Genomic DNA, 26,555 nt, shown 5'->3' with positions numbered 1-26,555 from the left:
GCGTTTCAGGCATGGAGGCTCGACCAGACACACCCACTCAGGTCAGTGCCACTGCGTGTAGCGGCGGGGCCGCCTTTGCCCCGCACCTCGCCTGGTGCCACCGAGCCCGCCTTCCCCTGCCCCGGCCAGGCGGCCTGCACGCGGCGGGGGTGGGGGCGGGCCCCGCCTCGGCCCCTTCCCGAGTTGTAGCCAGCGCCGCGGGAAGGCCCGGAGCCGCCGGGGCCGGGGCGAGTGGAGTCCCCGCGCGGGCAGCCCGGCAGCAGAGACCGAGACCAGGCCAGGCCGCGCACCGGAAGCGGCGCCAACCCACGTGAGGCAGGCGGGCGGGACCCGCCGCGGAGGCTGCTGGGCTCCCCGGCGCCGACTGCGGCCTTGAAAGGCGGAAGGTGTCGGACGCCCGCGGAGCGCGACGTGCAGCAGGTCTGTGCCCGCGGCCTCTCGCGTGCGGCCCCGGGGTGCGGCGCCTTCCCCGCGCGGCGGTGGGCGGTTCCCGCCTCGCTGCGCCCACGCGGCTCCGCGCGGGCCCGGGGGGAGCAGCCCCGCAGGCCGCGCACGTGGCGGCCCGGGGGTGCTGCCACCTGCCCGGGGTGGGGGCGCTGCGGAGGGGCCCTCGGTCCTTCCCACCTTCGCTCCGGCCGCGCTGTGCGGGGACGTGCGAGCCGCGGCGGGAGACCCGGGCCTGAGCGGCCGGAGGCTCTGGGTGTCCTCCCGCCTCGGCTGCGGGCACCTCACGGGGCGGAGAGGCCGCAGTGCGCGGGCTGGGCAGGGAGCCGTGGGCCTCTGCTGGGCCATTCGGATCCCGGCTCCCCCGGGAACCTGTAGTGTGAACAGCCTGAGACAGGCTCACCCACCAGGGCCGCCCCTGCCCATGGGGAGCCCAGACTGAGGCACAGGGCTTAGCCCCAGTGCGTGTGGGGGGGGGTCACAGGGCCCCAGAGCCCAATCCTGGCACTGGGCAGCAGCTGCACAGGGCCCATGCCAGTGTGCGGACCAGCTCGCGCCACTCGCCTGGCCTGCGGGGCCAGAGCTTGGAGCATCACTGGCCTAAGACATGAATTGGCAGTGAAGCTCCCAGCGGGACAGCTCCCAGCGGTGTTCAATAAGTGCCGTTTTGTTTAAAGCTGCATCATTTCAGTTATTCCAAGTCTTTTCCCCGTTATTCTGAAATTTGTTATGCTTCAGGTGAGTACTGCTGGGAGAGGGGAAGTTAGAGGGTGGTTATCCAAATACAGATTTATCTTGAGTAAGGAGCTTCTAAGTTGCAGCCCACCAGAAACAGCATTTAACTAACAAAAATTGCTCTTGTGTGCAATGCTCACTTGAGCCTCAAACCATTGTTTATAATTGTTTGCCAAGTGATCATCTCCAACTAAGACTTCCTGCTAGGATGGGGCAACAACTCCCCCTTTGGGGAGCAGAGCTGAACAGGCTCAATTTCTAGATTAAGAGTTCATGCTGAATGGATGAGCCCAAGTGCAGCAGGAGTGGGGCTTTATTAAAACCAAAGGGTTTCTGAACAAGCTGTTATTGTAATTGTGGTTCAAGGAAACTTGCTGTGACTACTGCACCATGTGTACTGTGAATGAGCTCTTGTCTTGCAGGTTTCAGAGACTCCCATGTGTTTCCCCACTCTTGCCTGTATTCCCCAGGGGGAAAACTTACTCTGAGATTAACGCTTTAGAGCAATATTTTTTTCCAGTTCCTTCAGAAGTACAGTGAAAGGAGTGCAGGGGTTTAGGTTGTAGCCGTGTTGGTCTAAGGATAATATAGGCAGACAAGGTTCCTTGGGTGAATTTGATATCTTTTATTAGACCAACCCAAATGGTTGGAGAATAGTTATTAAGCAAGCTTTCGAGTGAGCATTCTACAAACCAGAAGGGAGTTAGGGTAGTCACTTTTCTGAGCAGTGGAGTTGAATGTGGTCTATTGAAAGCAGGTCACTAGGTCACTTGTTCCTGAGGTTCCTCGTATGTGCCCTGTCCTTATATGAGCTGTTAACACTCAGAATGTTATAATCTCTTAATGCTGTCTGAAGAAATGGAGAGTGTTAGGAAGGTACAGGGTAGGGAGATTAGGGGAGAGGGGTCTGTGATTATGGATTGGGGCAGGGGGACTATTTGAGAGATGAGAGGGCCAGGAGATTGAGCATTAGGGTTGGGACAGCTGGTCTGAATCAGTAGTTGGCAGCATTTTTAGAGTGTAGGCTGAAATGACCTAGTTCATGCTCACCAACCTTTGACCCAAGGACCCAGCCATTGCTGCTTTCCTCTGCAGCTAGTACAGGCACTTGTCAGAGCCCCATCACCTTCCGTTCTTCCTGTGTTTAGCCTAAGATCAGGATGCACAGGTCAGACTCTGAGGACCACTAGCAAGGTACACTTTCCAGTGGAAGACTGCAAAGATCTGCTTGGATTGGAAGTAAATCCTCAGCATGTTTGCAAGTGGTGAAACTGGGCCAGGTGTGCAGGCTGCTGCACAGATTAATGAACTGCCACACAATAGTGTAATGGGTGTATGACCGGAGCAGCCGTCTGGGGTGTGGGGAGAATTTGTGTGAACATTGCCACTGTCACAATGGCATCTGACCATGTCTCTGCCATTGGCGCTGCAGCTGTCCAGGGTGTGAAGCTGGCCTGCTGCTCCTCTGGCAAGGATGCAAGGCTTTGGTTTACTTCTCAAATCCTTCTTGGCTTAATAAAGTATTCTGGTGGGCTACTGGGATTGCCCAGGCAGACCATATGTTGTACGGTGTACCGAGGTGTCAAGGGGCAGGCTGGAATATTTTGGCCTGTCGGTCTCATACTGATGCTTGCCCCTTTACTGAGAAGAGAGGACCAGATTATTTTAGCTGGCAGAGCGCTAGAAGGTAGTGCAGGCAAGCCATTATTTTGTAGGGTAGCTATTGCTAAGGAGCTGGAGCAGAGGAAGAAGAGAGTTGGGCTGTAGTTCATGGGGATCTTTTAAAACTAAAGAGAACTTCCAGGGTGGTGATTCCATAGTTTCTCTAGATAGCTTGTTCTAATACTTCACCACCCTTGTACTCAGACAGCTTTGCTTGGTCTCCATCTGAAATCTGCTCTGCTTCAGTTGAAGTCCATTGCCTCTAGTCCTGTCCCCTAAAACCACAGAGAAAAAAGGCACTCTCTATTGTCCTTCAGGTATTTGAACTCTGGGATTATATACTGAATGGATTTATTTACTAACTACTGATAGTCAAAAATGAAACCTCTGAATTTACCAGTCCACCCCTGTCATTTGAAAAATGATAGCTAACTTTAACTGTGGTGCAGGTCAAGGTTGGGTCCTAGTGGCATGAAGTAGGAAAGACTGGGAGATGATGTTTTTAGGGTTGTGCATAGTAGGTAACAAAAGTACCATCAGAACAATAACAATATGACTTGTAGATCAGAAGAGGTTGTATTGGACTATTATGTGGGGTTAAAATTAAGTAAATAGAGAACAGTGGCTGGTTTCTGAAACTAAAAATAGTTTGAAACAATTTGGACGAATATAACTGTCCTTGAAGAGGACAGTTGGTGAAAGATGCCTGAATTTAAAGAGAGAAAGATTAAACTAAAATAGGATTGATGTGATATAGTAGGCAACTCCCACAGCTTTGTAAAGCAGCCAAAGCCCAATAGTGCAAATTACCATAGGACTAAACTCAAGTTACTCTACTCAAACCAGCTTTCCTCAAGTGAAGAGTGGCCACACTGACTGAAAAGCAGGGGAATTGGCATCTCACAAACTGTGTCAACTTGTAGCTGGCATTCTCACTATTTCTAGCTGAGTGCCAGCACCATTTAAGCTTCAGTTCCTGCCTTCTGAGAAAGCAAGTTACTTCATTTTAAACCACCACTGTGCCCATAGATCAGTAATTTGAGTTGATGAGAGTTGGGCTAGAGCAGGGGTGGGTGGGCAATTATTTTGGGTGGAGGGCTGCTTACTTAGTTTTGGCAAGCCATAGAGGGCTGCATGACCAGCAGCCAGAGGCAGATAAATATTAATTTCCTAAATTTTTGGGAGGCCCATGGGCTGGGTAGAATGGCCTGGCTGGCTGCATCTGGCCTGTGGGCTGCATTTTGCCCACCCCTAGGCTAAAGGCAAAACTAGAGCCATTATTCAAGCTAAGACTGTACAGTAAAGATAAACCCTCTTCTGGAGACAGCATCAGAAGAAGCTGAGGCATTTTACAAATAGCTAAGCTGTTCTGAAAAGAGAATCAGAAGCAAAGCACCCAGTTTCTTCCCTTCCCTTCCACCCCTCCCTGCAAAGAAAAAAAAAAAAAGAGGGAGGGGGTTAGGGGCTGGAAATTAAAAATACCTTGAAATTCATATTCTTGAGGAAGACTGCAGTTTAATCCTCTCTTTGGTCTTGACTATCAGACAAGTCACTGAAATAGCAAATAAATAGATGGGACCAGAAATCTCCAGGGAGATAACCTGTTGCTAAACAGTCAGGTTTATGTCATCAAAGGTATACCTAAGTACAAATGAAATGCAGTAACGTGGAATTGGGTACCTAAATATCTTTTGAGAATCTGAGCCCAAGCATCATGGATACTGTTGCAAAAGTTGAATTACTTTGCTTATTTAGGCTTAGTCTAGTTTACAGAACATTTGCATCTCTGCCAATTTTATTCTCAACCTCTTCAGACTTGAGACAACTCCGGGAAAATGTCAGCTGCTTTCATTTTTCTGAGTGCAGGAAAATAACAACAATTCTTTGCAAAGAACTCTGCTCACAACATGTTAGAAAGTTTTTAGCACTTTAACACTATGGATTCCTATTTGAAAACTCTGGGTTTTTCTTGTGAATCATATTTGCATACCAAACACTGCTAACATTGCATGGCACCCCACAGCACCCTTGAAAGAATTTCAAGGCACTCCAGGGTGCCATGGCGCTCTGGTTGAGAATTGCCACTCTATGCTAAAGGGCTTTGACATAACTGCCAGTATAGCTTCAGTGGCAGTGGCTCTGTAAACGAACCATCAGAATTTTATGCTGCATATTGGCTTATCAATACATTTTAAATATAAGTCTTCATTTTCTATCTTGCATGCTAACTAAATCCTAATTAAGGTTCTGGCTTATAACTTGATATGGTAACTTAAATGTGTAGATAAAGAGCATCAGTTCTATAGTTTTTAGATCTGGCTATTGCCCAAAACTGAAGATTTTATTTGAATTTCTAGGGCTAGGAAATGCAGCAAGTGACAACAGAGCCTTGATTTCTTACTATCAACTTTTCCCTCTTTGAATACAGATTGTGAAAATGGCTGAAAATGGGGATGGTGAAAATATGTCTGTCCTAGAAAGAAAAATCTGTCAGCAAATTGAGGTATGTTCATTTTGATTTTAGATGTCAAATCAGTTTGTCTTAAGCTACACTAATGGGGATTTAGTTGACTGTCTAAACAGATGTTAGCTAGCTACTATTTACACCCAAATCTTTTAAATTGGTTTTAGACATGCTAGTCTTGGGTCCAGGTCTGATCTGAAGTATCCTAACATTAAATGCTATTACATATTTAAATGGGAAGCAGACTTTCAAAGATGGCTGTAACAAATCATACACTTTGAATCATCAGCAACTTATCCATATCTTTTAACTTTTAAATTCTACTTTAGGTACAAACTGGCAAATTTTAAGTAGTATTAAAATAAACAATGTTAAATTTCTTATTGCAAATCCAGATGTTATTGCACATGCATGCAAATAGGGAGGTGCATTTAATGTTAAACCTATTTTGGCTTTTGAAGGGAAATTCCTATTCAGTACATTCATACTTTTGAAAGTATTATCATTCTACTTAATTTGCTGTCTTACACTTCAGTGCTGCTTTATTACTAATAATTCAATATTAAAGTCTTGTGTCCATTTTAAATTAAGTGTCTTCATATCATTCAACTTGAAGAACTTGGAAGTGTAGATTATTTTTATGTAGTAGTAGAAATGTTTTTGTGCTTTTTTAATTCTGCCTCCCACACCCATGCTAATTACTTTTATTTGACTTAGTAGAGTGTGTACAATGCAGGGAGTGGGGGTGGCTGGGGAAGAAGTGCAGTTACTGAAATAGATTATAACTGAAATTAAATCTAATGCAGGGGGCAGCAACCTTTTGCTGCTGTGGACAAGAGCTTGCAGCCCAGCTCCCTCCTGTGGGCCACAGATTTGTTCTTACTGGATTTTCTTGTGCATTAAAAATATGAAATACCATGAAGATGAGCATTATGCATGATCAGAAGTCTTATCTACTAAACCAAGCTATAGACTGTTTTTTGTAGCAACTGCAGCTCTATTTGGTACTGTTTACTAAATGAGATCACTTTTCAAAGCTAACTGCAGATTATTTTAGATAATTTTCATGTTAAGATGGGCACTGTAAAAGACATCTTCATAATTGCAGGATTTCTAATTCAGTTATGTAGATATTTCTATCAGTATGAGATCTGTTATGAGTCTTGATATTGCATTGAACTACCCACACAAGTCTTCATTAAATTAATAGAAATGAAGCTACTTATTACCCGAGCAGTGCTTTTTTTAAAGATAAAATTGATTTATTTTGCAGTACTATTTTGGTGACCACAATCTACCAAGAGACAAGTTCCTAAAGGAGCAGATCAAGCAAGACGATGGCTGGGTTCCTTTAGAAATAATGATTAAATTCAACAGGTAAAACAACAAATAACCTGAAGATGGCTATCTTGTCTGAATGTTGGGGTCCTCAGTGTGCTTGTACAACTCCATCTCTATTGTTGAGTGATGGAGGGAAATAATATATATGGGTCTGACATGCCTTTCTCCTCTCCTTCCACAGGTTAAGCCATCTCTCAAAAGATTTTAGTGTTATACTGGAAGCATTAAGGAAATCCAAGGCTGGACTTATGGAAATAAGTGAAGACAAAACTAAAATCAGGAGATCTCCAAACAAACCCCTCCCTGAAGTGAATGACCAGTATAAAAATGAAATTAAAAACAGATCTCTATATATTGTAAGTACACTTTTGTACTTGTCTGTATAAGTTTCAGTTTATTGCTTAAAATGCTTCAACTCAAGTGAAATCGATCCTCACTTTATTTCCATATAAAACTGAGTTTAGAACAAGGGTAGGCAACCCCTGGCATGTGTGCCAGAACATGGCATGCAAAAACATTTTGCTTGGCATGTATGCCTTGGGGCAGATGGTGGGGAAGAGGCTGGGGCTGTGCTGCCACAAGGATTGGGGCCCTCGCTGCTCCCCTGCCATCTGCCCCTGGCACACCAACATCTTATAAGTCAAGGTTGCTGGTGATTTTGGCAGCAAAAATGTTGCTGACCCCTGGTTTAAAATAAAGTGCTCTTTTTCCACCCCTCCCTTCTTAAGCAACTGACTTGTCTTTTGGTCACAATACAGGAACTGCAATAAATATTTATCTAGAGTTCAGTTGAAATGTCATGGCATATCTGATTTGTATAATGATTTGAAATTCACTGTTATTTTGCAGAAAGGTTTTCCAACAGATTCTACACTAGATGATATCAAAGAATGGCTTGAAGGAAAAGGCCCAGTAGAGAGTATTCAGATGAGGAGAACATTGCAGAAAGCCTTTAAGGTAGCTATTCCTTATAAAGCCTGGTGCTCAGTCATCTGTGAACATTGGGAAGTTACTAGAAAACATTTAATCTATCAGTTTGATTCTTGATATCCACCTTTCTTTTATAGGGATCTATATTTGCAGTTTTTGATAGTGTTGATTCTGCTAAGAAGTTCATAGAGATCCCAAACCAAAAATACAAAGACACGGAGCTAATAGTCCTTTTCAAGTAAGTCCATCTAACTGATGTTTGCTCAGGTATCTATTCTTGCACTAAATATGACTTGAGTTGGGGAATTTAAGCATTGCTGCCTTATACAGATTTCAAATATTGATTGTGTTTTTTAGGCTTAGCAGTTTCTTTGGATCAGAGCATCCCTAATTTTAAGATGTTGTGAACCCAGCCATTCCTTGGCTATTACAGTCTTCCTTTAGGTTGCTTTAATTACATGATAGAGTTCTATTTTAACTTGATTTTTCCCTATTGAAGGGAGGATTACTTTTTAAAGAAGAATGAAGAGAGGAGACAACATAAAGTGGAGGCTAAAGCAAAAGCCAAACAGTAAGTTAGTCTTAGTTTGGAAACTAAGGAACCTTAACTCGGTCATTTAGTTGCACTCTAAACAAGTTTGACCTGATCTGATCTTACTTTACAGGGAGAAAGAAGTAAAGCAGAAACAAGCAGAAGATGCTGAGATGGTGTGTATCTTTTGAATATTCTACAAGCATAAAAATAATTACAATAAAAATAAGTACTGTACTTTATCGTAGGTAATAAGAATACAAAAGCCCCTTCTGTCAAATTTGACTCGGCCCATACCAAAGCGCCTGATGCTAAACTTATGTAGCTATGTTCTAATTAGAGGTGGTGCTAAACTTAAACCTTCAAATAAGAGTAACTTGTCTCCTTTATCAAACTTGACTTTTTCACAAAAATGTGGGTTTTTTTTTCTGGAAAACAGACCTTACGACAACAGGCTGAGAGCTATGGGACTCTTCAGCCTGGAAAAGCGCAGTCTCAGAGGTGATCTGATGGCCACCTATAAGTTTGTTCGTTTTTTATAAGGGGTGTCCACCAGGATCTGGGGGAATGTTTGTTCACCAGACTGCCCCAAGGGATGACAAGGTTAAACAGTGTTTAAACTCCTGCAAGACCATTTCAGGCTGGACATAAGGAAGAATTTATTTACTGTCCAAACCCCCAAGGTCTTGAATAGCCTGCTGCCAGAGGTGGTTCAAGCACCTACTTTGAATGGCTTTAAGAGAAACCTGGATGTTTTTCTTGCTGGGGATCCTATGACCCCAGCTGACTTCCTGCCCCTGGGGCAGGGGGCTGGACTCGATTATCTTCCGAGGTCCCTTCCAGCCCTTATGTCTATGAAATCGATGAATCTATGAAACAAAATATCGACTCAATTTTTATCACAGCGTATTGATACACAGCTGATTGTTTGATGCTAAGTAACTCTTAATATTCTAAAGCAGAGGTAGGCAACCTTTTTTGGCTGGGGTGCCAAAAACCCCTGCAATGCCTACCTTGGAAGGTGCTGGAGTGCTGGCATGCCAGAAAAACAAAATGAGGGCAGGGGGTACATGGCAGGATGCCCTGCTTGTGCCCCTTCCCTCCAGTCCAGGCTCCATGACTATCAGCAGCTACCCAGTACCTGGGCCAGCTGCAAACAGCTGCTGCCTCCCTGCCCTGGCCCCAGGCTCTGGGGAGGCAGCAGGTGTTGGTGATGCTGCCCTTGCTGCTGCTTCTGCAGAGCAGTGTTGGAACTTGGTGCAGCAGGGCACAGTGGGGGATGCAGAAAGCTGCCTGCTGCTCCAAGCTCCCCGCTGCCCTGCCCACACTTCCCCTGCAGGCTGGGGCAGCAGCAAGGGGCACAACCCTGTGTGCAGCCTATGCTGCTCCTATGCACTTGGGAAGTATGACCTGGCAGCACAGAGCTTGCAGCAGCAGGCAGCTTCCCTGTGCGGCCCCTTTGTGTGCTGCTGCGGGTTGCACATGCTGCAGTCCTGGCCCTGCTGCCCTCCCTTGGGCCCTCTGGAGTGCAGCGAGTGCGACTCAGAGCGGCAGCTTGCAGAGGGGCTGCACAGGGAAGCTGTCTGCTGCTGCAAGCTCCATGCTGATGGGTCACACTTCCCCTGTGTGCATGGGAGCAGCGTGGGCAGCACGCAGGATTGTGCCCCTCATTGCTGCCCCCGCCTGCAGGTGAAGTGTGGCCGGGGCAGTGGGAAGCTCGGAGCAGCAGGCAGCTTTCTGTGCCCTCCACTGTGCTGGGTTCCAACGCGCTGCGGAAGTGGCAGCTGTGAGGGCAGCACAGCAGGGAGCATCACCAGTACCTGCTGCCTCCCTGGGGCTAAGGCGGGGAGGCAGCAGCTATTTGCAGCGGGCCCAGGTTCTGGGTTGCTGCTGATAGCCATGGAGCCTGGGCTGCTTGCAGCAGGATTTCCATCCTCCGAGCTGGCTGCTGGGAGCAGCCCGGGCTCTGTGGCTATCAGCAGCTACACAGAGCCTGGGCTGGCTGCACCTGGGAAGCTACAAACAGCTGTGGCCCTCCAGGCCCCGGCTGTTTCCGGGAAGGCAGCAGGTGCTGGCACTGCACCCGTTGGGGCTAGGGTGGGGAGGCAGCAGCTGTTTTTGTAGCCTCCCAGATGCAGCTGGCCCTCGCTCTGGGGTAGCTGCTGCCAGCAGGGCTTGTAGCCTCCCAGGCACCTGCTGGGAGCAGTCTGGGCTCCCAGCTGGCAGCAGCTAGGAGGCTGCAAACAGCTGCTGCTTCCCCATCCCGGCCCAAATGCATGCTGAGGAAAATGGCCTTGTGTGCCATGCTCGGCATGCGTGCTGGGGGCACTGACTCCTGTTCTAAAGAAACAAAATGCTGCAGGAGACTAGCTCTCCTTAGCAGTATAGGAGGTGCAAAAAGGATTAAATTGTAATGGTTCTGTTTTCCAGGGATAGCTGCTGGATTAGGAGTTGGTGACTACCTCTTCTCTTCCGCATCTCCCCCACTTTTTCTGGATAGTGGGGTCCCTGAACTTTATGCAACATTTTCCTGGTATGGGAAAGGCTGGCAGCTACTGAAAGACAGTACAAGACTCATAAAAACTCAAGTTCAAAAAAGCTCTAGGGTTGTAGTGAATTTGGCCTTTGACAATATTTCTAGATTCACCTAAGATAGTTAAGGGAAGACACCAACTTAAGGTTATGGGCAGACTTAAGATATGCTTTGTGATACAATTAAAATAGATTTCCCCTTCCTTCTCATAGCTACCTCCTTCATTTCTTGCATTTAGAAATCTCTGGAAGAAAACACTGGATACTTGCTGAAATTTTCTGGTGACCTAGATGATCAAACTTGCAGAGAAGATCTTCATGCAGTTTTTTCTGATCACGGAGAAATTAAATGGATAGACTTTGTCAGAGGAGCAAAGGAGGTCAGTAAATTGATACAGAATTGTGGTGGGCAGGAACAAGTATAATGATGGAAGCAATATTAGATTAAGTACCCAATGGCCATGTCTACATGAGATGCTTACTGCGTAGTAGCTTGCTAGTACTGCGCAGTAGCATCATAGGGCACTAACCATGACCCGATGCTACTGCACAGTCAGCATTACCCAGAAGCCAGTTACTGCACAGTCATTTAGTACTTGGCTATGCAAGTTCTAAACGGAGCAGTAACAACTGTGCAGTCAACGCCTCGTGTAGACAGCCAGTGTGTCTTGAATTCCTTATCGCCAGTGTGTTATGTTCCATCAGCAACTTATCCAGATAAACTGGTTGCTCTCAAGTACTACTGAGTTTTGTTCCATTAGTTTTGTAAATAAAGGGTTACTTCTTATTTTTTTAAGTGGGAGAAGTTCTCTCCTAATCTAAATTAATATTTTTGTAGATCCATATAGCATAGTCTGGAGGAATCCGCATAAATTAAGAGAAAGTAAAGCTCTTGTATAATTAAGAGAGGGAAAAAAGAATTCATATGTGGTATTTGGGCTGTTTCAGTCTGGTGCAGGATAAGCACAGAGTATCCTGCTTATACCTTCAGCTAGTGCTTTACTCACCAGGGGTGAAGTAGCTGTGCTGGTAGAGTAGAAACCGTGTTGCTGCGGAGGGGGTTTGAGTGTGTTCACACTAAAGGTTCACAGGTGGAACTAGAGTCCTGGCTGTGAACTCAAGCATGCAAACTCTTTCTGTTTTAGGGTATTATTCTATTTAAAGGTAATGCAAAAGAAGTCCTGGATAAAGCCACAGAAGCAAATGATGGGAACTTACAGCTGCGTAAGAAGGATGTAAAATGGCAGGTGCTAGAAGGAGATACTGAGAAAGAAGCTTTGAAAAAAATCATGGAGGGCCAGCAAGAATCACTAAACAAATGGAAAATAAAAGGTAACTTTTTTCTGCCTGATGTGGCTATGCTGTGAATTAACTTTCTTGGCAACCGTAGATTTAGGCAATGTTATTTTCTTTCTTTTTCCTTCCCCAAATGGCAAATGCACAGAAATGCATGTATTGCTACTTAGTGACTCAAATGTTCTGAACTTGTCTGTACGTTGTGACAGGTCGCAAATTTAAAGGTAAAGGAAGAGGAGGGAAGACGGCCCAAGGTGCACAGAACAAAGGGAAAGTGCAGTTCCAGGGTAAAAAGACAAAATTTGAGAGTGAGGATGAAGAGAGTGACAGTAATACAGAAACAGGTAAGATACTTCATGCCTGGGAGGAATAGCTCAAAACTTCCTACCAGGATGCAGAGCTGTATTTACAGAGAATCTGACTTTGTTCTTAGGTAATTAAAAAAAAAAGTAGTCAAGTTCTAACTAATGAAAAAAACAGACAACTGTTCACATGCTTTGGGATGTTTGTCCTGGTCATGTTTCTTACATGATACCTGTTGGAAACCAAGGATTAAACTGGTGTAGAGAATTTAGCCAGCCAAAACAGGGCTGACCATTAACAGGGCACTCCAAAGAAATTTGTACTAAGGGATACTGAAGATTGCTATCATAGGGAATAGCAAATGGTGGTGCCAAATTAGACTGACTTTTACCTAAATGAAAATTACTGGTTACATGACTGCTGCTTATACTGTCTTCTGTGCAGGTCGCCAGTTTAGATGCACTCTCTTCTAACATTTACAGCCCCCAAGCCCACTTCACACTTTCTCCCCCCCACTACACACTTTCTCTAGCTGAATAAACTCGTACCTCCCTGCATTGATTTATGCGTTCTGAGGGCTTATTTCCAAGACTAGATGTCTCAAAGACTCTAAAAGCACTGTCGTAAATGGGTCTAAAGCAGGGGTATCAAATTTGCCCCTCCTTTGTGGGCTGGATATGGGCTGCAGCTGTGATGGGGTGAGTAGCAGTGGCTGCAGGGGTTAATACTGCAGTAGTCATTCCCCCTCTCACTGCTGACATGTCTTCAGTGGGGGCTCTGTTCCATGCCAAGGATTTTGAGGGCTAGCCCTGCCCCTGAATTCCTGGTCTCTTTGAGATCCCTGAAGGCTGGATCCAGCTTGTAAGGTTTGACACCTTGTTTTAGGTAATCCTTCATTGTTAAAGCAGGTACTAGATCATCTGGAATTGTTCTAGTATCTAGTGGCAAAGCATTAACTGAAGAAAGCTTGTATTTGCAGTAGCCTGAAGGACTGTATGTCTTCAGCTGGGTAGGAATTGTGTTGAAAATATCAAACAAAGGTCTTTCTAGTTCCTTAGTGTCTGTGTATATGAACACTTACAGGGCCAGCAAGTCCCAAGAAAAGACCATTAGAAGAGACTGAAAAAGAAGAACCTCCATCTAAACAACTGAAAACAGAGAATGGAGCAGGAGAACAGTAATATAAAAAGCATTGTTTTTATTACTCCATTTTAAATAGGTTTTAAGCCATTCCTCAGTTCAGAACTTTTCAAAAGAAAATCTAACAAAATCCACTTCAATGTCAACCTGCAATGAAAGGAAAGGTTTGTGTTTGTTTGTTTGTTTGTTTGTTTTTCTTTGTTTTATATATTTTCAGACACATGCTTATTCTAACATGCCAGTCAGGATTTTTTTAAAAAATATTTTGTTTATACTGTCAGAGCCTCTCAGCATTTCTGGCACTTGATTTAAAATGTAAATGGAGGTTCTATCCTTGAACCAGACTTTGCAATTTTGAAGTTGTATTAAATAAGTCACCAATAAACTTCAGCATTTAAGATGGTACTTAACAGCTGGTGATTTTTAAACTTATGCAGATTTTTGTCCCAACTAACGTGTGATTAGAAGGCTGACCGTTTGACTTGGTGATCTGAGGATAGCTTCAACAGAATAAAACTCCAGTAGCCTCTCTACAGGGGAGAGGCTAGCTAGCTAGTTAAGAACTGATCAAACAGCCTGTTTAAGCTACAGTTGTAGCTGACTGGGCCTTTATTACTTATTCATCCAAGCCTTGTACTTTTTCTTCCTGTACAACAACTGCAAAATACCAGGCACCAACACAAGCTCCCTTAAATTAGGTCCTCATCTTGTTAATGACTAATAACCACCTATTCACCCTTTCTGGTATCCATTTTGTTCCTCTTGATTCCATTCAAAATGTTGGTCTAAGCTAGGAGTGGGCAAAATATGGCCCAGATCAGACTTGCCACAGATCAGACTTGGCTCTTATTCAGCCTGTGGTGGGTCCCTTGGTCATGCCTGGCCCAGGCATAGTGGGCAGCCCGGGCTGTGATATCTGCAGCTGGTCCCACTGCCCTGAAGTGTGCAGTGGGTTGGGGCACCACAGCAGCTGGACTTCCTGCTCCTGTGGCAGTCTCTGCTGCCATCAGGTCCAGCCCTACTGTCCAGGAGCCAGATGGAGCAGGTGGGCAGGGTCTCCATGGAGACTGGCCCAGGACCTCAGTGGGCAGGGTATGCTCAGCCAGGCAGATGGGATGGGACCGTGAGTGAACAGGGAGCAGCATCTAGAAATGGAACAGGTGACTGGGGCTGGAATCAGGATTGTGTCAGTGAGCACAATGGGTACAGGGCCTGGGGCAGAGCCATGATTTGCTGCCTGCATGTCCCTGCACTAGGTGCTGGTTTTGTGGCAGGGGCATGTGGGGAGTGGATTGCAGCTCCTGCCCCAGGCCCTGGCCCCATGCTGTCATGGCCCTGTGTTCCCAATACTGGCCCCACCTGCCCACAGCCCCATCCCATCTGCCTGTGTCCTGCTTGCATAGGCACCAGGCTGATCTCCATAGAGACCACAGGATTGTGGGGTGGTGATGGCACAGGACCTGGGACAGAGCCACAATCTGTTCTCTGCACACTCCTGCCTGTGGAGTGGGTGTCTATCACAGAGGTGTGTGGGAAGTAGACTGCAGCTCTGCTCCAAGCCCTGGCCTCACACTGTCATGGCCCTGCAATCCTGATCCTGGCCCCACCTGCCTGTCCTGTTGCTGGATGCCACACTGCACCTGCCCATGGCCTCATCCCATCCACCTGGCCGAGTGAGGGCAGAGCCACTTTCAGAGCTTTGAGCTGGGGTGAGGGGGGGAGAATCGCAACAAACTGCTGACCCAGCCTGTGACAGCTCACCAGAACTCCTTAAGTGGCCCTCTGGTGCAAATAATTGCCTACCCTTGGTCTAACCAGATCTTTGCTCCCCAGGGTCTACTTCCATACCTTTCACCATACAAAACGCAAACTTTAGTCCCTTCCTCTTTTATACATCCTTCCCATTGCTGCTTCTAGTACATCTTCTGCTTTTCCCACAAGCAGTTTTGGTTTTGTTCATCCTTGTGCTCAAGTGCAAAATACCTTCAGACTAGTCAAAGCCATTATCCTATTATCCAGCTGTAAAATCCTGCCTCATTCTGAAGTCCTCTTTAGAAATCTGAATTATTAAATAGGGCCAGATTTCAACTCAGCCTCCTGCTACAGGTTAAAAAAAAAAAATTTGGTCTTTGCCAAATTTTAACATACATCAAATACAATCAGTTAGTGAGTGATAAACATGTACCTGGCTATTTGTACCCACTTGCAGCACTGACTTCAGACTAAAGTGAGACCTCTCAAGTACTGAGTAATATTCTACAGTATTCCAAAATAATTATTGTTATTAAGTATCACCTAGGTCTTGCTGCCATAAAGCAGAATATAGCAAGCCTGATGCCAATAACTGAGTTAGCTTGGCAACAAACGTGCAGACTAAGCTGGATATAACTACAATTCACTATAGGGCAGGGGCGGGCAATTATTTTGGGTGGAGGGCTGCTTACCCAGTTTTGGCAAGCTGTCTAGGGCTGCATAGGTAGCCCCACCCCTTGGTCACCATCTTGGGACTGATGTTCCAGTGCCTTGGGACCAATGTCCCATGGCCAGCAACAGTGGGGCCTAGAGCAGGGTGTAGGCTGGCAGGGGTCTGCGGAGCTGGGTTGGGCTGCACCAGCAGGGAGGGGGGGAGCTGGCCCGGCTCAATAGAGCCCCTGCCGCCCAGGACCTTGTACCCCTGCCACCCTGCTCTGGGCCCCGCTGGTGCTGGCCCCGGGACACTGGTGTGGGCCCCACACTCCCGCTCACTCCCAGTGCCCCAAGCCCCTCAGTACAGGCAGGGGGCAGCGTGCAGCCTCAACCCCCTGCTCCGCGGCAGGTAATGAGCTGGCGCTGAGTGTGGGGAAAGGTGGCCCCTTGCTTGCCCCATGGCCGGCGCTCCCTGCTGAAGCAGGCACAGACAGCCCCAAGCGGGCTGTGAGCGGCTGCAGTGCTGGGTGCTGGCCACGGGATGGGCGAGGGGCCACTCTCCCTTGCTCAGCACCAGCTTGTAACCCACTCCAGCAGCCAACCTGGGCCCCGCCTGTTACAAGCTGGTGCTGAGCGCGGGAAAAGCGGCCCTTTGCTCACCCCATGGCCAGCGCCCCGTACTGCAGCTGTTTGCAGGCTGTGTGGGGCTGCCTGTGCCTGCTCAGGACAACCCTGTGTGGGCTGCGAATGGCTGCAGCAGGGAGCGTGGGGCAGGGGAGGAGCCGCTTTTCCCCAGGCTCCTTCCTTGCTATTCCCCCTCACACCGTGCAGTCACATGGTCCCAGGCCAGAATCCCTGCTGTTCCCGTAGCCTGCCGGGCTTCCCCTGGGTCTTATTGTCTCTGGTTTCTGACATTTTTGACAGGAATCAAGGACAGATCAATATTTTCTAAATTTTTTTTTTTTTTAGGGGCCTCGCAGGCCGAATAAATGGCCTTGTGGGCTATATTTTGCCCACCCCTGCTACAGGGCTTAACACAGTGGGACTAGAGCCTCTAGGGACTCTTGCAAAATAGAAAATATATTTTAAGGTAAAGTCTAAACTGTTGGCTACATCTAAGACTATGGATTGTATTTAAAGTGCTTGTCTAATACAGGCAAGAAGGGAAAAACACTTACCGATTTCTTCTTATGAAACTTGTATGATGCTGGTAAATCATATCTAAGTTCTGTGAATAGCAGAGAGAACAACTGTCACACCATGGCAACTTGGGTACGTTTCCTCAATGCAGATACAACTCGCTAGCTGTACTATTATCATCTATATTCCTTTACATTTAAACCACTTTACTGCTGTCAACCACTTGATTAGAACACATTGATAGGTGTACACAATGCATCTGAGTTGACTTATGACAATGGAGTATTATTATAATACACATACTGCTTTGTCTTGTTATATTTGCACCTAAGAGGAAGCTACTTACAGTTAATTAACTTGGCACTCAATTACTGCAAAAAGTACTATATCAGGGTGGGCAATTATTTCGGCTGGAGAGTTTTGGTGAGCTGTGAGGGCTACTCTTGTGGCCCTCTTGTTGCTGTCTTGGGACCAGAAGTCCCTCCCCTTGCCTCCGAGAGGAGTACTTTTGGAAAAAGAGGTTTGCCACCTTAGAACCGGGGAAAAAACCAAATCATATACTAAAAACCAAATATCTATTATAAGTTCTTATTTCAAAAAATATGTTTATCCTTATTTACGTGCATTTGCATAGTGTATATAGAGCTGATCACAAAATAGATCAAAATATAGTATATTGTGTGGGGTGTGGTTGGGTGGCTGGATGTATGTGTGGGATTTGTGAGGGTGTGATTTGTGTGTGGGGGAGGATGTGGGGGTATGGTAGGGGGTGCGTGGGACCTGCAAGCACGTGAGTGCCCTGAAGTGACAGCCTTCCCTGCATGCAGAGCAGGGCAGATGGGCCTGCTGAGCCATAGGGCTGTGGCTGCTGCTGGCAGTGGCTTGTAGCAACTGTGGCCCTAGTTACTGGAGCCACCTCTCTGCTTTCCCCTAGTAACCAGGGCCCAGGCCTGCCACATTCCTTGCTATTGCTATGGAAGCCAAGGGACTCCTTTGGTAGTGGTAGCTGCAGGGTCCAGGGTGGGGGATGCGGTATATGTGAGCTCCTGGAGCTGCTGCCTCCAAGCCCCAGGATTAGCTTGGCTTGCCATGTGAGGGAGAAGGGATGGTTGCAAAGCAGCTGGTCTAGGAGAGGCCACATGCACATAAGCAAGCCCGCCCCCTGAGCTACTCAGCACCCCTCAGCCTGTGTGTCCTGTGGTTCCTCCCTGCTACTCCCCACAGCCCCAGCCCTGGCCTGCCCTGAGCCACACCTGCTCTGGACTCACCCCAGCCAGATCAGACCAGCTGGAACCCGCGCATACAGCCCTGACCCCAGCCTGCCCAGCATCTGCTCCGCATTGCCCGCCTATGCTGAGCAGCGGCAGCAGCCAGGCAGAAGCTGTTGCTGGCACAGGGGAAAAGCAGCCACTCCCCCATCGCTGCTAGGCTGTTCATGCTGCAGCTGCCCAGAGCCCACACTTGGTCTGCCCTGCAGCTTCTCTCTGCCGCTGTCACTGCTGCCTTCAGGCTGCCCTGTGGGGCAGCAGTGCAAATCAGACTAGTAGCAAGGCAGTCTGGGCGTGGGCTCTGGGTGGCTGCAGCAAGAACTGCCCAGCCCCAGTGAGGGGGAGGAGCCCCTTTTCCTCTGAGCCAACAGCAGCTTCTGTCCAGCTGCTGCGCACAAACTGGGCTGTGCCCAGGGGTCTCTGTCAGTACCACAGGGCAGTGGCAGCCAGGAGGAGCTGCTGCCACCTGGGCTGCCTAGAAAAGCAGTACAGCTGTGGAGCCACCCCAGCCTCATTGCATGCTCAAGGTGCAGCACGATGTGCCACAGGCTGGATGGCACTTGGAGGGTCTCTGTCTTGCCCACGGTCCCGCTTGGGCCATGGGTTGGATCTGGCCTGTGGGCCGTATTTTGCCCTCCCCTGTATGATACTATATTATGCTTTTTAAGGCTTATGAATAAGATGACCATAAGGAAATATGGGACATTGCCTCCCCTGGCCCAAGTCAGCAGTGCTGCTGTAGTCCTGCTGGACTGTGCCATGCCCCCCTGCGATTCTGGGACATCTGTTTTAATTTGCACAGACAGAAGTGACAATTTTCACCTGGTCTGGTCACAGAAAGCAGTTTACAGCCATGACCAAACACAAATGCTCAGCTGCAGACAGCTTAAAAATGGCCAATCGGGTGAAAATCTTGAACTCTCATTGCGTGAGGGGTCAAATGAAGACATTTTAAAACAAAGTGTCCTTCTGTAACTGTCTGTGTTGCATGCCAGCCTCAAGCTGTTTCCAGAATGGGAGAGGGAAAAGGGGACAGAGGGAGTTTGGTTTGGAGGTTTTCAGCCCATGCTGGAGGGTGGACTGGGTGTATTAGAGTCACTCAAGATGGCTGGGTAGCTCTAGAATGAGCTCCCTCTGCTCCCTTTCCCCCCTCCCATTTTGAAACAGGGACAGGCTAGAAGAGAGGAGGGACTGTTGCTAGGGGAAACTGGCTATAGGCTCCCAGCCAGCATTCCCCTCCCCCCTGGAACCAACACTGAACTTCTGTTTGCACAGAGGGATCATTGCAACTCAGAACACTTCCTTTAAAGTGTTTTCAGTTACAGCAAGGAGCTGTGCTTCTGTCTGCGCCCCTAGTGACAGTAATCCAATGCTTCAGTTTTGCTTTAGAGGTCTGTTTCCTTCCTGGAAGAGAGAATTGCTCGTATAAAGGGAAAGACAGAATTAATACAACTCTTGAGATTTTTGTAAAGAAAATGGTGGAGACAGCTTGGTTTTGGTACAACCTTTCTATCTCACAAGTGTGCGCTGAGGACAAAGCTAAAAAAACCAAACCCAACAACCCTTTATATTTTGTTAACATCTTGCTTGATGGTGGGGAAAGTAAAATGTAATTCAAAGAATCTGTCAATTAAAAAATATATTCATCTTTAGTCTCAACATTTTAAACTTTTGAGAGGTGATCTTATGGCCACCTACAAATTCATTAGGGGGATGCAGCAAGGCATCAGAGATGCTCTGTTCATCAGGGCATCTCTTGGGGTAACAAGGAACAATGGTCACACACTGACAGAGAACAGATTTAGGCTAGATATCAGGGAAAAACTTCTTCACAGTAAGGGTGGCCAAAATTTGGAATGGGCTTCCAAGGGAGGTGGTGCTCTCCCCTACCTTGGGGGTCTTTAAGAGAAGGCTGGATAGGCATCTGGCTGGGGTCATCTGACCCCAGCACTTTTTCCTGCCCAGGCAGTGGTCAGAATCCTTGATCTGTTGAGGTCCCTTCCAACCCTAGCATCTGTGAATTATAGTTTTACACAGTGGCTCCCAACCTTTTTTTGCTGTGACCCTAAATCTGGGTTGTGACCCCTGCTCCTGCTGCTGATTTAGTCATTCCTAGTGGTGCCAGCAGAGCCTGGGCCGGGCTGAGATTGCAGGGGGCAATGGTGGCAAGAGCCACACAGACTGTGTGTTGGGAAAGTGCCGTAGGTGGGAGGGGCAGACCCCCTGCGACCCTGATTTGGGTTGTGCCTCAAGGTTGGGAGCCACTGGTTTTAACCTGTTTCTGAAGGCTATTAACCACAAACAAACTACATTTGTTAGAAGCAGAAGATAGTCTTACCAGCTAGAACTTCCATCTTCACTTTCCATTCATCTGCTTTCTTTTGAATGTGCTGCAACAAAAGTTTTGTGGACTCTTTTAGAACTGTTAATATTTTAAACTCGATGCTTGGAAAAAAAATTCACTCCTGTACCTGAGTTGAAATACCAACTCTGACAGCTGCATTGCTGTGCTTCAAGGCCAGCGTTGTTTGCAACTATAATTTATCCATTGCTATTACTCCCATTAAGAATGATGGCTTAAGTAATTTGAAGTTCTGTATTCAAAGTATGGATGGGAGATGCAACAAATCTACTCATTCAAACTATGCTGTGGTATCCATCATGGGCATACAAGTCTTTTAAGTTTGCACAGTTTTTGTAAAACTAAATGTAGATTTAAATACCACTTATGTCTAGTTTCTGCTTAACTTGCTGAAACTGGGAACTTACTTGCCGTGTTGAAGTTTTGTGTAAAGAATATACAGCTGTTCTTGCCATTTGCAAAGCTACTTTCAAAAAAACCATATCCATCCCTGCAAAAAAGGACCCAAATTACAGTTACGACTCTTTTAATAAACCTCAGTTTAACTTTGCTTTTCAAATACTCACATAGGAAATCAGTAGCTATGCTTTGTCACTTAAGTTTAGAACTGTACTTTTCTTAAGAGAGAAAAAAAAACAAAAAGCAAGGGCACTGAAACATGGAATTAGATAAAAGGTCTTTAAATGCAATGTTGAAGAGTAAGGTATTGAAGGAGGAAGGGTGGTACTTAGGTGCAAATAAGATTTAATAGTACAACTAACTATTCAAATTCAACTGTGTTAAAACAAATGCTGGACATTTGAAGAGATCTAACTTGGACAAGGAACTTTTAGTTTGGTGTTGTTACCACATCACAAAACAAAGCAAATCTTTAAAAGTATTTTCTGAAATATAAGTGTTGCCCCTTCAGGTTACCCAGCCGATGAAAATGTTTATTCAATTATAGTACATTTATCTTCAGAAATGACTGCAAATATTGTTTGTTTTCTGATCACTAACCTTTATTGTGCTTGGTTCCAAAGGGAGGATTCATAATTACTGTGTCAAATGTTTTTGACATTCTGTCAGGTAAAGAACACACGTTGCATTGAATCACATCAATATTTGTGAGCTCAAATTCTTCAGCATTTCTACTAAATATTTCCAGGGCATGTGTGTCCACATCAAACCCCACACACAACCTATAAAATGGAAAACATTAGTCAGGAACAAACAGCTACAACATTGTTCTGTCTTTGCCTTGGGAAGGGTGGGGCAGGGGGGACATTAATTTGTTTTTCTAATGTACACTGTTGTATGGTGTGGGACTTCTGTGTGTGTTTGTTTTATTTTGGCTTAAAGTCGAGTTTTGAGGGAGAGCTGTTGGGACAGAATTTGTTCTGTTAGTTTTAGTCTGAGGTGGTGAAGCAAAGGTATGTTTTAAAAGTAGATTACTAATAGAAGAAGAATATGATCAGCAAAGCTTTTTATTTTCCTAAGAATTTCCTGAAGTTTGTTAATAATAAATTTTAAGCTTGTGTTGTTTATCTTATGAGAAAACAGTTACAAAAATATGTACAAGTTTCCATTAAACAAGTATGTTTCAAATACAGTGCAACTGTTCTTATCACTTGTCATTATTTGCATGCTTGCAGGCTGGCTAGCTGTAGGAAAATGTCTGGTGATGCATCTATTTTTAGTTAAGTGCAGTCCAGTATTGTCATGTTCTAATCTTATCTTTCATTTGATTCTATACTTGGAAAGAAGCAAACCATAATTCTGAGCGTGAATCACCTACCCTGCTCCTAATGTTGCACTTCCGATGCTCAGCACGCCGCAACCACACCCTAGATCGGCAACCACTTTGTTTTCAATATCATCAAAAGTGTTGTGAATTGTGTACAGCATACATGCTGGAAAACAACAGATTAGAGGATGACAGCCAACTATTTATCTGAGTCAATACATAAACAATTCCTTCTGCCTTTCAAAAAAAACTTTGAATGCCATGTTGCTGCTTTTAGTGAATGCAATAATTGTTCACACAGGAACATGACACCTAGTGATCACACTGCTACTATCCTTTTTTTGTATATGGAAACAAAAATATGAAGATAAGGACTTCAGATCATTGCTCTAATGGGTAGTTTTCATGCACTGGTCGCAGGAGGAGTATACAGGGAATTGTGATTGAACTATCAGTATTAATACTATCTTTGACTAATTATATAAAATGCTTTTACTGAAGGACTAAGAGCTGTATTTCTACACTTTTTCTTGATGTATGCAAACATTTCTGCTACATGCAAACAATATCTTAACACTCCCTTTAGGACTGAAAAAGGACCATGCACTAATTAGATTCAATATAACCACTGTTCACTAATTACAGGCCCACCCTGATCTAAGCTTTTCCATCTCAGTAATGTTATTTTCCTTGTTACTTGGAGTTTTATACCTCTAATATGGTGATTTTCAACCAGGGTCATGTGTTACCCTAAGGTGCCTCAAGAGCCTTAGGGTAACACATGGGTGTTGCGGGGCATCACCACACAGTTAGTGCTGTTAGGTGTGCAAATGTGATTCACTAAATAAAACCAGAGATTTGCATAGGAATCCATTGTGCTAAAAACACTTTCCCCTGTTGTGGGCTTTGTGTTCTCTGCAACAGAAAAACTGCTCTACTCTTTTTCCCCAATGAAAAAATATGTGAAAACTAAGAATTTTTGAAGGGTGCCTCAAGCCTAAAAAAGTTGCAAGCTACTGCTCTATAATATGACTTAGTTCAAGACTTCTTTAGAAGTGTTACAGGGGTCCTACTCCTTCCTTTATGCTAACTATGCAGAGCATTATGAAGTAGGCAGTGGGGCCAAAGAGCCTCTATGCCCTTCAGCAGTTCACACCTGTAATCAGGGTTTGTGATAAGACAGACAGCAAAATAGTGAGTGTGCTGTCCAGTTAAATGAATTACACCTATTTATATGCAGATAGGTGAAATACACCGTTAAACTTTAAATCTTGAAGAACTGTATAACAAAATAGGTATTTTCAACAAAATCTAGTAAATGTCCAGACCATACCCCTTGCCATGCACAATCTCTGAACTGTTCCTGGCAACAATACAAAACCTTCTATGAACATTATAGCACCAAAAAATCTAGAAACAAGAAGAAACACTTAAAAAAAAAAAAAGAAAAGAAAAAAAAAGCTATAAATGATTGGAACAGAATGTGAATTAATGCCAGCATTATATATTATCTCTACCTGCAATATGTGGCCTTGTTGGATACTGTTCAAGTAGTAACTTTGGATTCTCAAAAACATCAACTTGTTGAAGACGGCTTTCCAGTTCTTTAAGCTTTAACTTCTTCATGTTTGTCTTTTCAACTAAAAAAAACAGTTTAACATTGTGAAGCTGTATCTGATTATAATGTTCTTTTATATAAAATATAAAGTTTAAAACTATCTTCAAAAATCATACTTATGCCACACCTCCTTTTCAAACTCCCCTTCTATCAGAAGCTTTTGTAGTTGACACAAGAAAGCCCACTTCAGTGAGATGCTAAGCATCCTCATTACTAATTAACTTGAAGGGGAGCTGGCTACGCATGGTGTCTTTTGGGAAAGATCCTGCAGTGGATTTTATGCTTTGAAAAAAATTATGTTCACCAGATAGAAAAAGGGAGTGACTTCCAGATCCATCACTTCATGATCCTTGAACCAAACTTCTTGGGTACTGTGAGGATTTGCTGGTAATCGCTCAGTCTGATAACATCTCTTCTGATCTTTTCATCTTAGATACAGCTGTAATGGGGAGTGCATACCTATCCTGATACCTCACATTCTGTAATGTTTTTTTTCTCTATGAAGTAGGGAAAAGCTATAATCCCTGTTTTAGAGATGGGGGAGTTAAGGCAGAAGGAGATTAAAGGTCACATCTAAAAACGATCTAAGAGAAAACACAAGAGGAATGCCAGCTTGTAACCTAGCCAACCAGGGGTTCTGCTTCCCTGGGGGATGTTGCTTACTTTTTGTCCAGTGACTGCTTAATTAAAGTGTCCTAGGAGCAGGGGCTGGAACTGATCTCGCAGCTGTGGACCCCAGCCCATAAGCTGCAACGCTGGGTTCCCTCTTGTGTTCTTTTCTGCACAGTAATATGCCCTCAGCAGGAGGGGTGGAAAATGTCCCCAGCCTCTGCAAGATGGTAACCTGGTGGCTGGGGGCCCCCTTCTCCACCTGTGCCATCTGGGTTTCAGCCTCCTCGGGCTGAGGCAAGCATAGAAAGCAAGGCTCCCACTTCCCCTGCAGTGCCAATTTGGGTCTGATCACCATCATCATCATCATCTCCCCCCAGGCATTTTAAAATAAACAAGGCGCTTCCCTTAGTTGTGGGCACTACCCCCGAGCAGAGCCCTCCCTGCAGCCTGAGTCGGTGCCTCGGCCGCGGGGAGCTGTGTTGTCAGAGCCCGGCATTGGCTGCCCTGCCCGGCCCCAGGCTGGGCGTGCAGCCGGGGGCAGGGGCCTCAGCCCTTCGCCCCCCCGGCCCAGAAGCGGCCCTACCTCGGTGCCGCAGCCTAAGCGCTCCCCTCCCCGCAGAGCAACCGCCTATCTCGTCCCCTCGCCGCCGGCAGCGGAGCCCGGCGCTGGCGGTTCCCCCGCGCCTCCCGCCCCTGCCGCGCGGGACAGGCCGAGGGGACCAGAGCCAGGGGCGCAGCGGCTCCCCTCGCCTCGCGCCTGCCCCGGGCCGCCCCCGGGTTTCCCTTTCCGCCGCCCCCCGCAGGGCCCGGCCCTTGAGACTCACTCGGGCTTCCTCCGGGCCGCACCGCCCTGCCCACACGGACCCCGCGCTGCAAACCCAGCCGCAGCAGGAGCCCCTCGGCGGGGCTCTCACACGCCCGGCGCGGCTTGCGGCAAGGGGGCTTGCACCCTTGGCCCCAAACGCAAACGGGATTTTACATTCCCAACGCCTGGCAGCGCCTCCCCGGAGCGGCCACGAGCGCCCTGCACAGGGGCAGCCCCCGGGGCGGGGCGGGGAGCGGGCGCGTGTGCGCGAGCGGAGCAGTAGTGCCGGACGCCAAGCAGTGCCGGGGGAGGGCCGGGCCGGGCCGGGTCCCCGGCTATCGCGAGAGGCGCCGCTGGGAGGGTGGGGGGTTGGGAGCCCCAGGGCGGGCGCCCGGCGCAGCCGTAGCGGCTCCTGCAGCCGGGCTGCAGCTCGCATCATGGCGGGGGCCGGGGCGAGCGAGCGAGAGAAGCGGGCGGCGGCGGCGCGGCTGAAGGCGGCCCTGAGCGGCGGCGGCGGCGAGAGCGGGGCGGCGGCGGCGGAGCTGCAGGCGCTGCTGGAGCGGGCGCTGGCCCCGACCCCGGAGGTGGCGGCGGCAGGCGGCGGGGAGGAGGCGGCGGCGGCGGCGGGCGAGGCGCTGGAGTGGTGCCGCTGCCTGCTGGCGGGCGGGGAGCCGTGGGACAGCTTCGTGCAGGCGGTGCGGGCCTACGACCCGGCCACGCTGTGCGGCCTCGTGTGGACGGCCAACTTCGTGGCCTACCGCTGCCGGACGTGCGGCATCTCGCCCTGCATGAGCCTGTGCGCCGAGTGCTTCCACCAGGGCGAGCACGGCGGCCACGACTACAACATGTTCCGGAGCCAGGCGGGGGGCGCCTGCGACTGCGGCGACAGCAACGTCATGCGCGAGGCCGGGTGAGCGCCGCCGGGCCGGGCCGGGCCGGGCCGGGAGGGCTCCGCGCGGGGCCGAGGGGGGCGGGCAGTTAGTAAACAAGTGGCGGTGCCGGGCGGGCGGGCCCTCCCGCACCAGCGCCTTGCTCGGGAGCGGGGGCGTTTCCTCCAGTGGTGGCGCCCCAGTGCGGCGGGCGCTGGGCGCGGCGCGGCTCCAGGGAGCGCGGGGACCTGCGAGGGACACGGGAGTCGCGGGGCCAAGCGGCCCTCTGCTCTGGGGCGCCGGGGGGCAGGCCTGGGGCCCGAGCGGGTGGTCCGGGGAGCAGCGCAATTGAAAACCAGCCGTGGAGAGC

General features: G+C 47.6%; 3 protein-coding genes across 11 annotated transcripts in view; 2 read left to right on the top strand and 1 right to left on the bottom strand.

Annotated features, from left to right (window-relative positions):
* The first annotated feature begins 17 nt into the window (after window positions 1–17).
* On the top strand, window positions 18–13,784 carry SSB (small RNA binding exonuclease protection factor La). Of its 2 annotated transcripts, none has more exons than XM_019480263.2 (12): window positions 18–41; window positions 5,270–5,344; window positions 6,579–6,682; window positions 6,828–7,002; window positions 7,496–7,603; window positions 7,714–7,814; window positions 8,076–8,147; window positions 8,242–8,284; window positions 10,880–11,020; window positions 11,786–11,972; window positions 12,146–12,280; window positions 13,323–13,784. In XM_019480263.2, the coding sequence occupies exons 2-12, from the start codon at window positions 5,279–5,281 to the stop codon at window positions 13,418–13,420; spliced, it is 1,230 nt and encodes a 409-aa protein (XP_019335808.2). In that variant the 5' UTR covers window positions 18–41; window positions 5,270–5,278; the 3' UTR covers window positions 13,421–13,784. The 2 variants fall into 2 exon arrangements, with proteins under 2 accessions (XP_019335808.2, XP_006268924.1); XM_006268862.4 differs by lacking the exon at window positions 18–41 and adding an exon at window positions 347–420.
* METTL5 (methyltransferase 5, N6-adenosine) lies at window positions 1,781–26,146 on the bottom strand. Of its 8 annotated transcripts, none has more exons than XR_002087994.2 (9): window positions 25,336–25,712; window positions 23,799–23,921; window positions 22,333–22,447; window positions 21,555–21,736; window positions 20,963–21,045; window positions 20,532–20,583; window positions 16,964–17,013; window positions 4,324–4,393; window positions 1,781–3,116 (listed from the first exon to the last, which is right to left on the bottom strand). XR_002087994.2 is itself a non-coding variant. In XM_059727300.1 (8 exons), the coding sequence occupies exons 2-8, from the start codon at window positions 23,905–23,907 to the stop codon at window positions 4,391–4,393; spliced, it is 594 nt and encodes a 197-aa protein (XP_059583283.1). In that variant the 5' UTR covers window positions 23,908–23,921; window positions 25,336–25,712; the 3' UTR covers window positions 1,781–4,390. The 8 variants fall into 8 exon arrangements, 5 of the variants coding, with proteins under 5 accessions (XP_059583283.1, XP_059583284.1, XP_014454978.1 ...); XR_002087995.2 differs by having other exon boundaries at window positions 1,781–2,029; XM_059727300.1 differs by having other exon boundaries at window positions 1,781–4,393.
* Window positions 25,715–26,555, top strand: part of UBR3 (ubiquitin protein ligase E3 component n-recognin 3) — a 276,834-nt gene continuing 275,993 nt past the window's right edge. Inside the window, exon 1 of the mRNA XM_059727297.1 lies at window positions 25,715–26,226. Coding sequence (XP_059583280.1) covers window positions 25,754–26,226 — 473 coding nt within the window. The 5' untranslated portion in view covers window positions 25,715–25,753. The remainder of the gene's footprint in view (window positions 26,227–26,555) is intronic.

This window comes from Alligator mississippiensis, chromosome 4, assembly GCF_030867095.1.
Source record: "Alligator mississippiensis isolate rAllMis1 chromosome 4, rAllMis1, whole genome shotgun sequence".
NCBI lineage: Eukaryota > Metazoa > Chordata > Crocodylia > Alligatoridae > Alligator > Alligator mississippiensis.
Note: the sequence above shows the minus strand (reverse complement) of the source record. Positions and strands in the feature narration are given on the sequence as shown.

What these genes read in the sequence shown, in the direction of transcription:
- SSB (XM_019480263.2), top strand. Translation starts at nt 5,279, where the DNA reads ATGGCTGAAAATGGGGATGGTGAAAATATGTCTGTCCTAGAAAGAAAA. An exon ending in ATAATGATTAAATTCAACAG is followed by an intron (nt 6,683 to 6,827) that starts GTAAAACAACAA and finishes CTCCTTCCACAG; the next exon opens with GTTAAGCCATCTCTCAAAAG. An exon ending in AAACAAATGGAAAATAAAAG is followed by an intron (nt 11,973 to 12,145) that starts GTAACTTTTTTC and finishes ACGTTGTGACAG; the next exon opens with GTCGCAAATTTAAAGGTAAA.
- METTL5 (XM_059727301.1), bottom strand. Translation starts at nt 23,907, where the DNA reads ATGAAGAAGTTAAAGCTTAAAGAACTGGAAAGCCGTCTTCAACAAGTT. An exon ending in AGTGCAACATTAGGAGCAGG is followed by an intron (nt 21,737 to 22,332) that starts GTAGGTGATTCA and finishes TCCATTTTATAG; the next exon opens with GTTGTGTGTGGGGTTTGATG. An exon ending in ACAAAACTTCAACACGGCAA is followed by an intron (nt 20,584 to 20,962) that starts GTAAGTTCCCAG and finishes CTTTTGTTGCAG; the next exon opens with CACATTCAAAAGAAAGCAGA.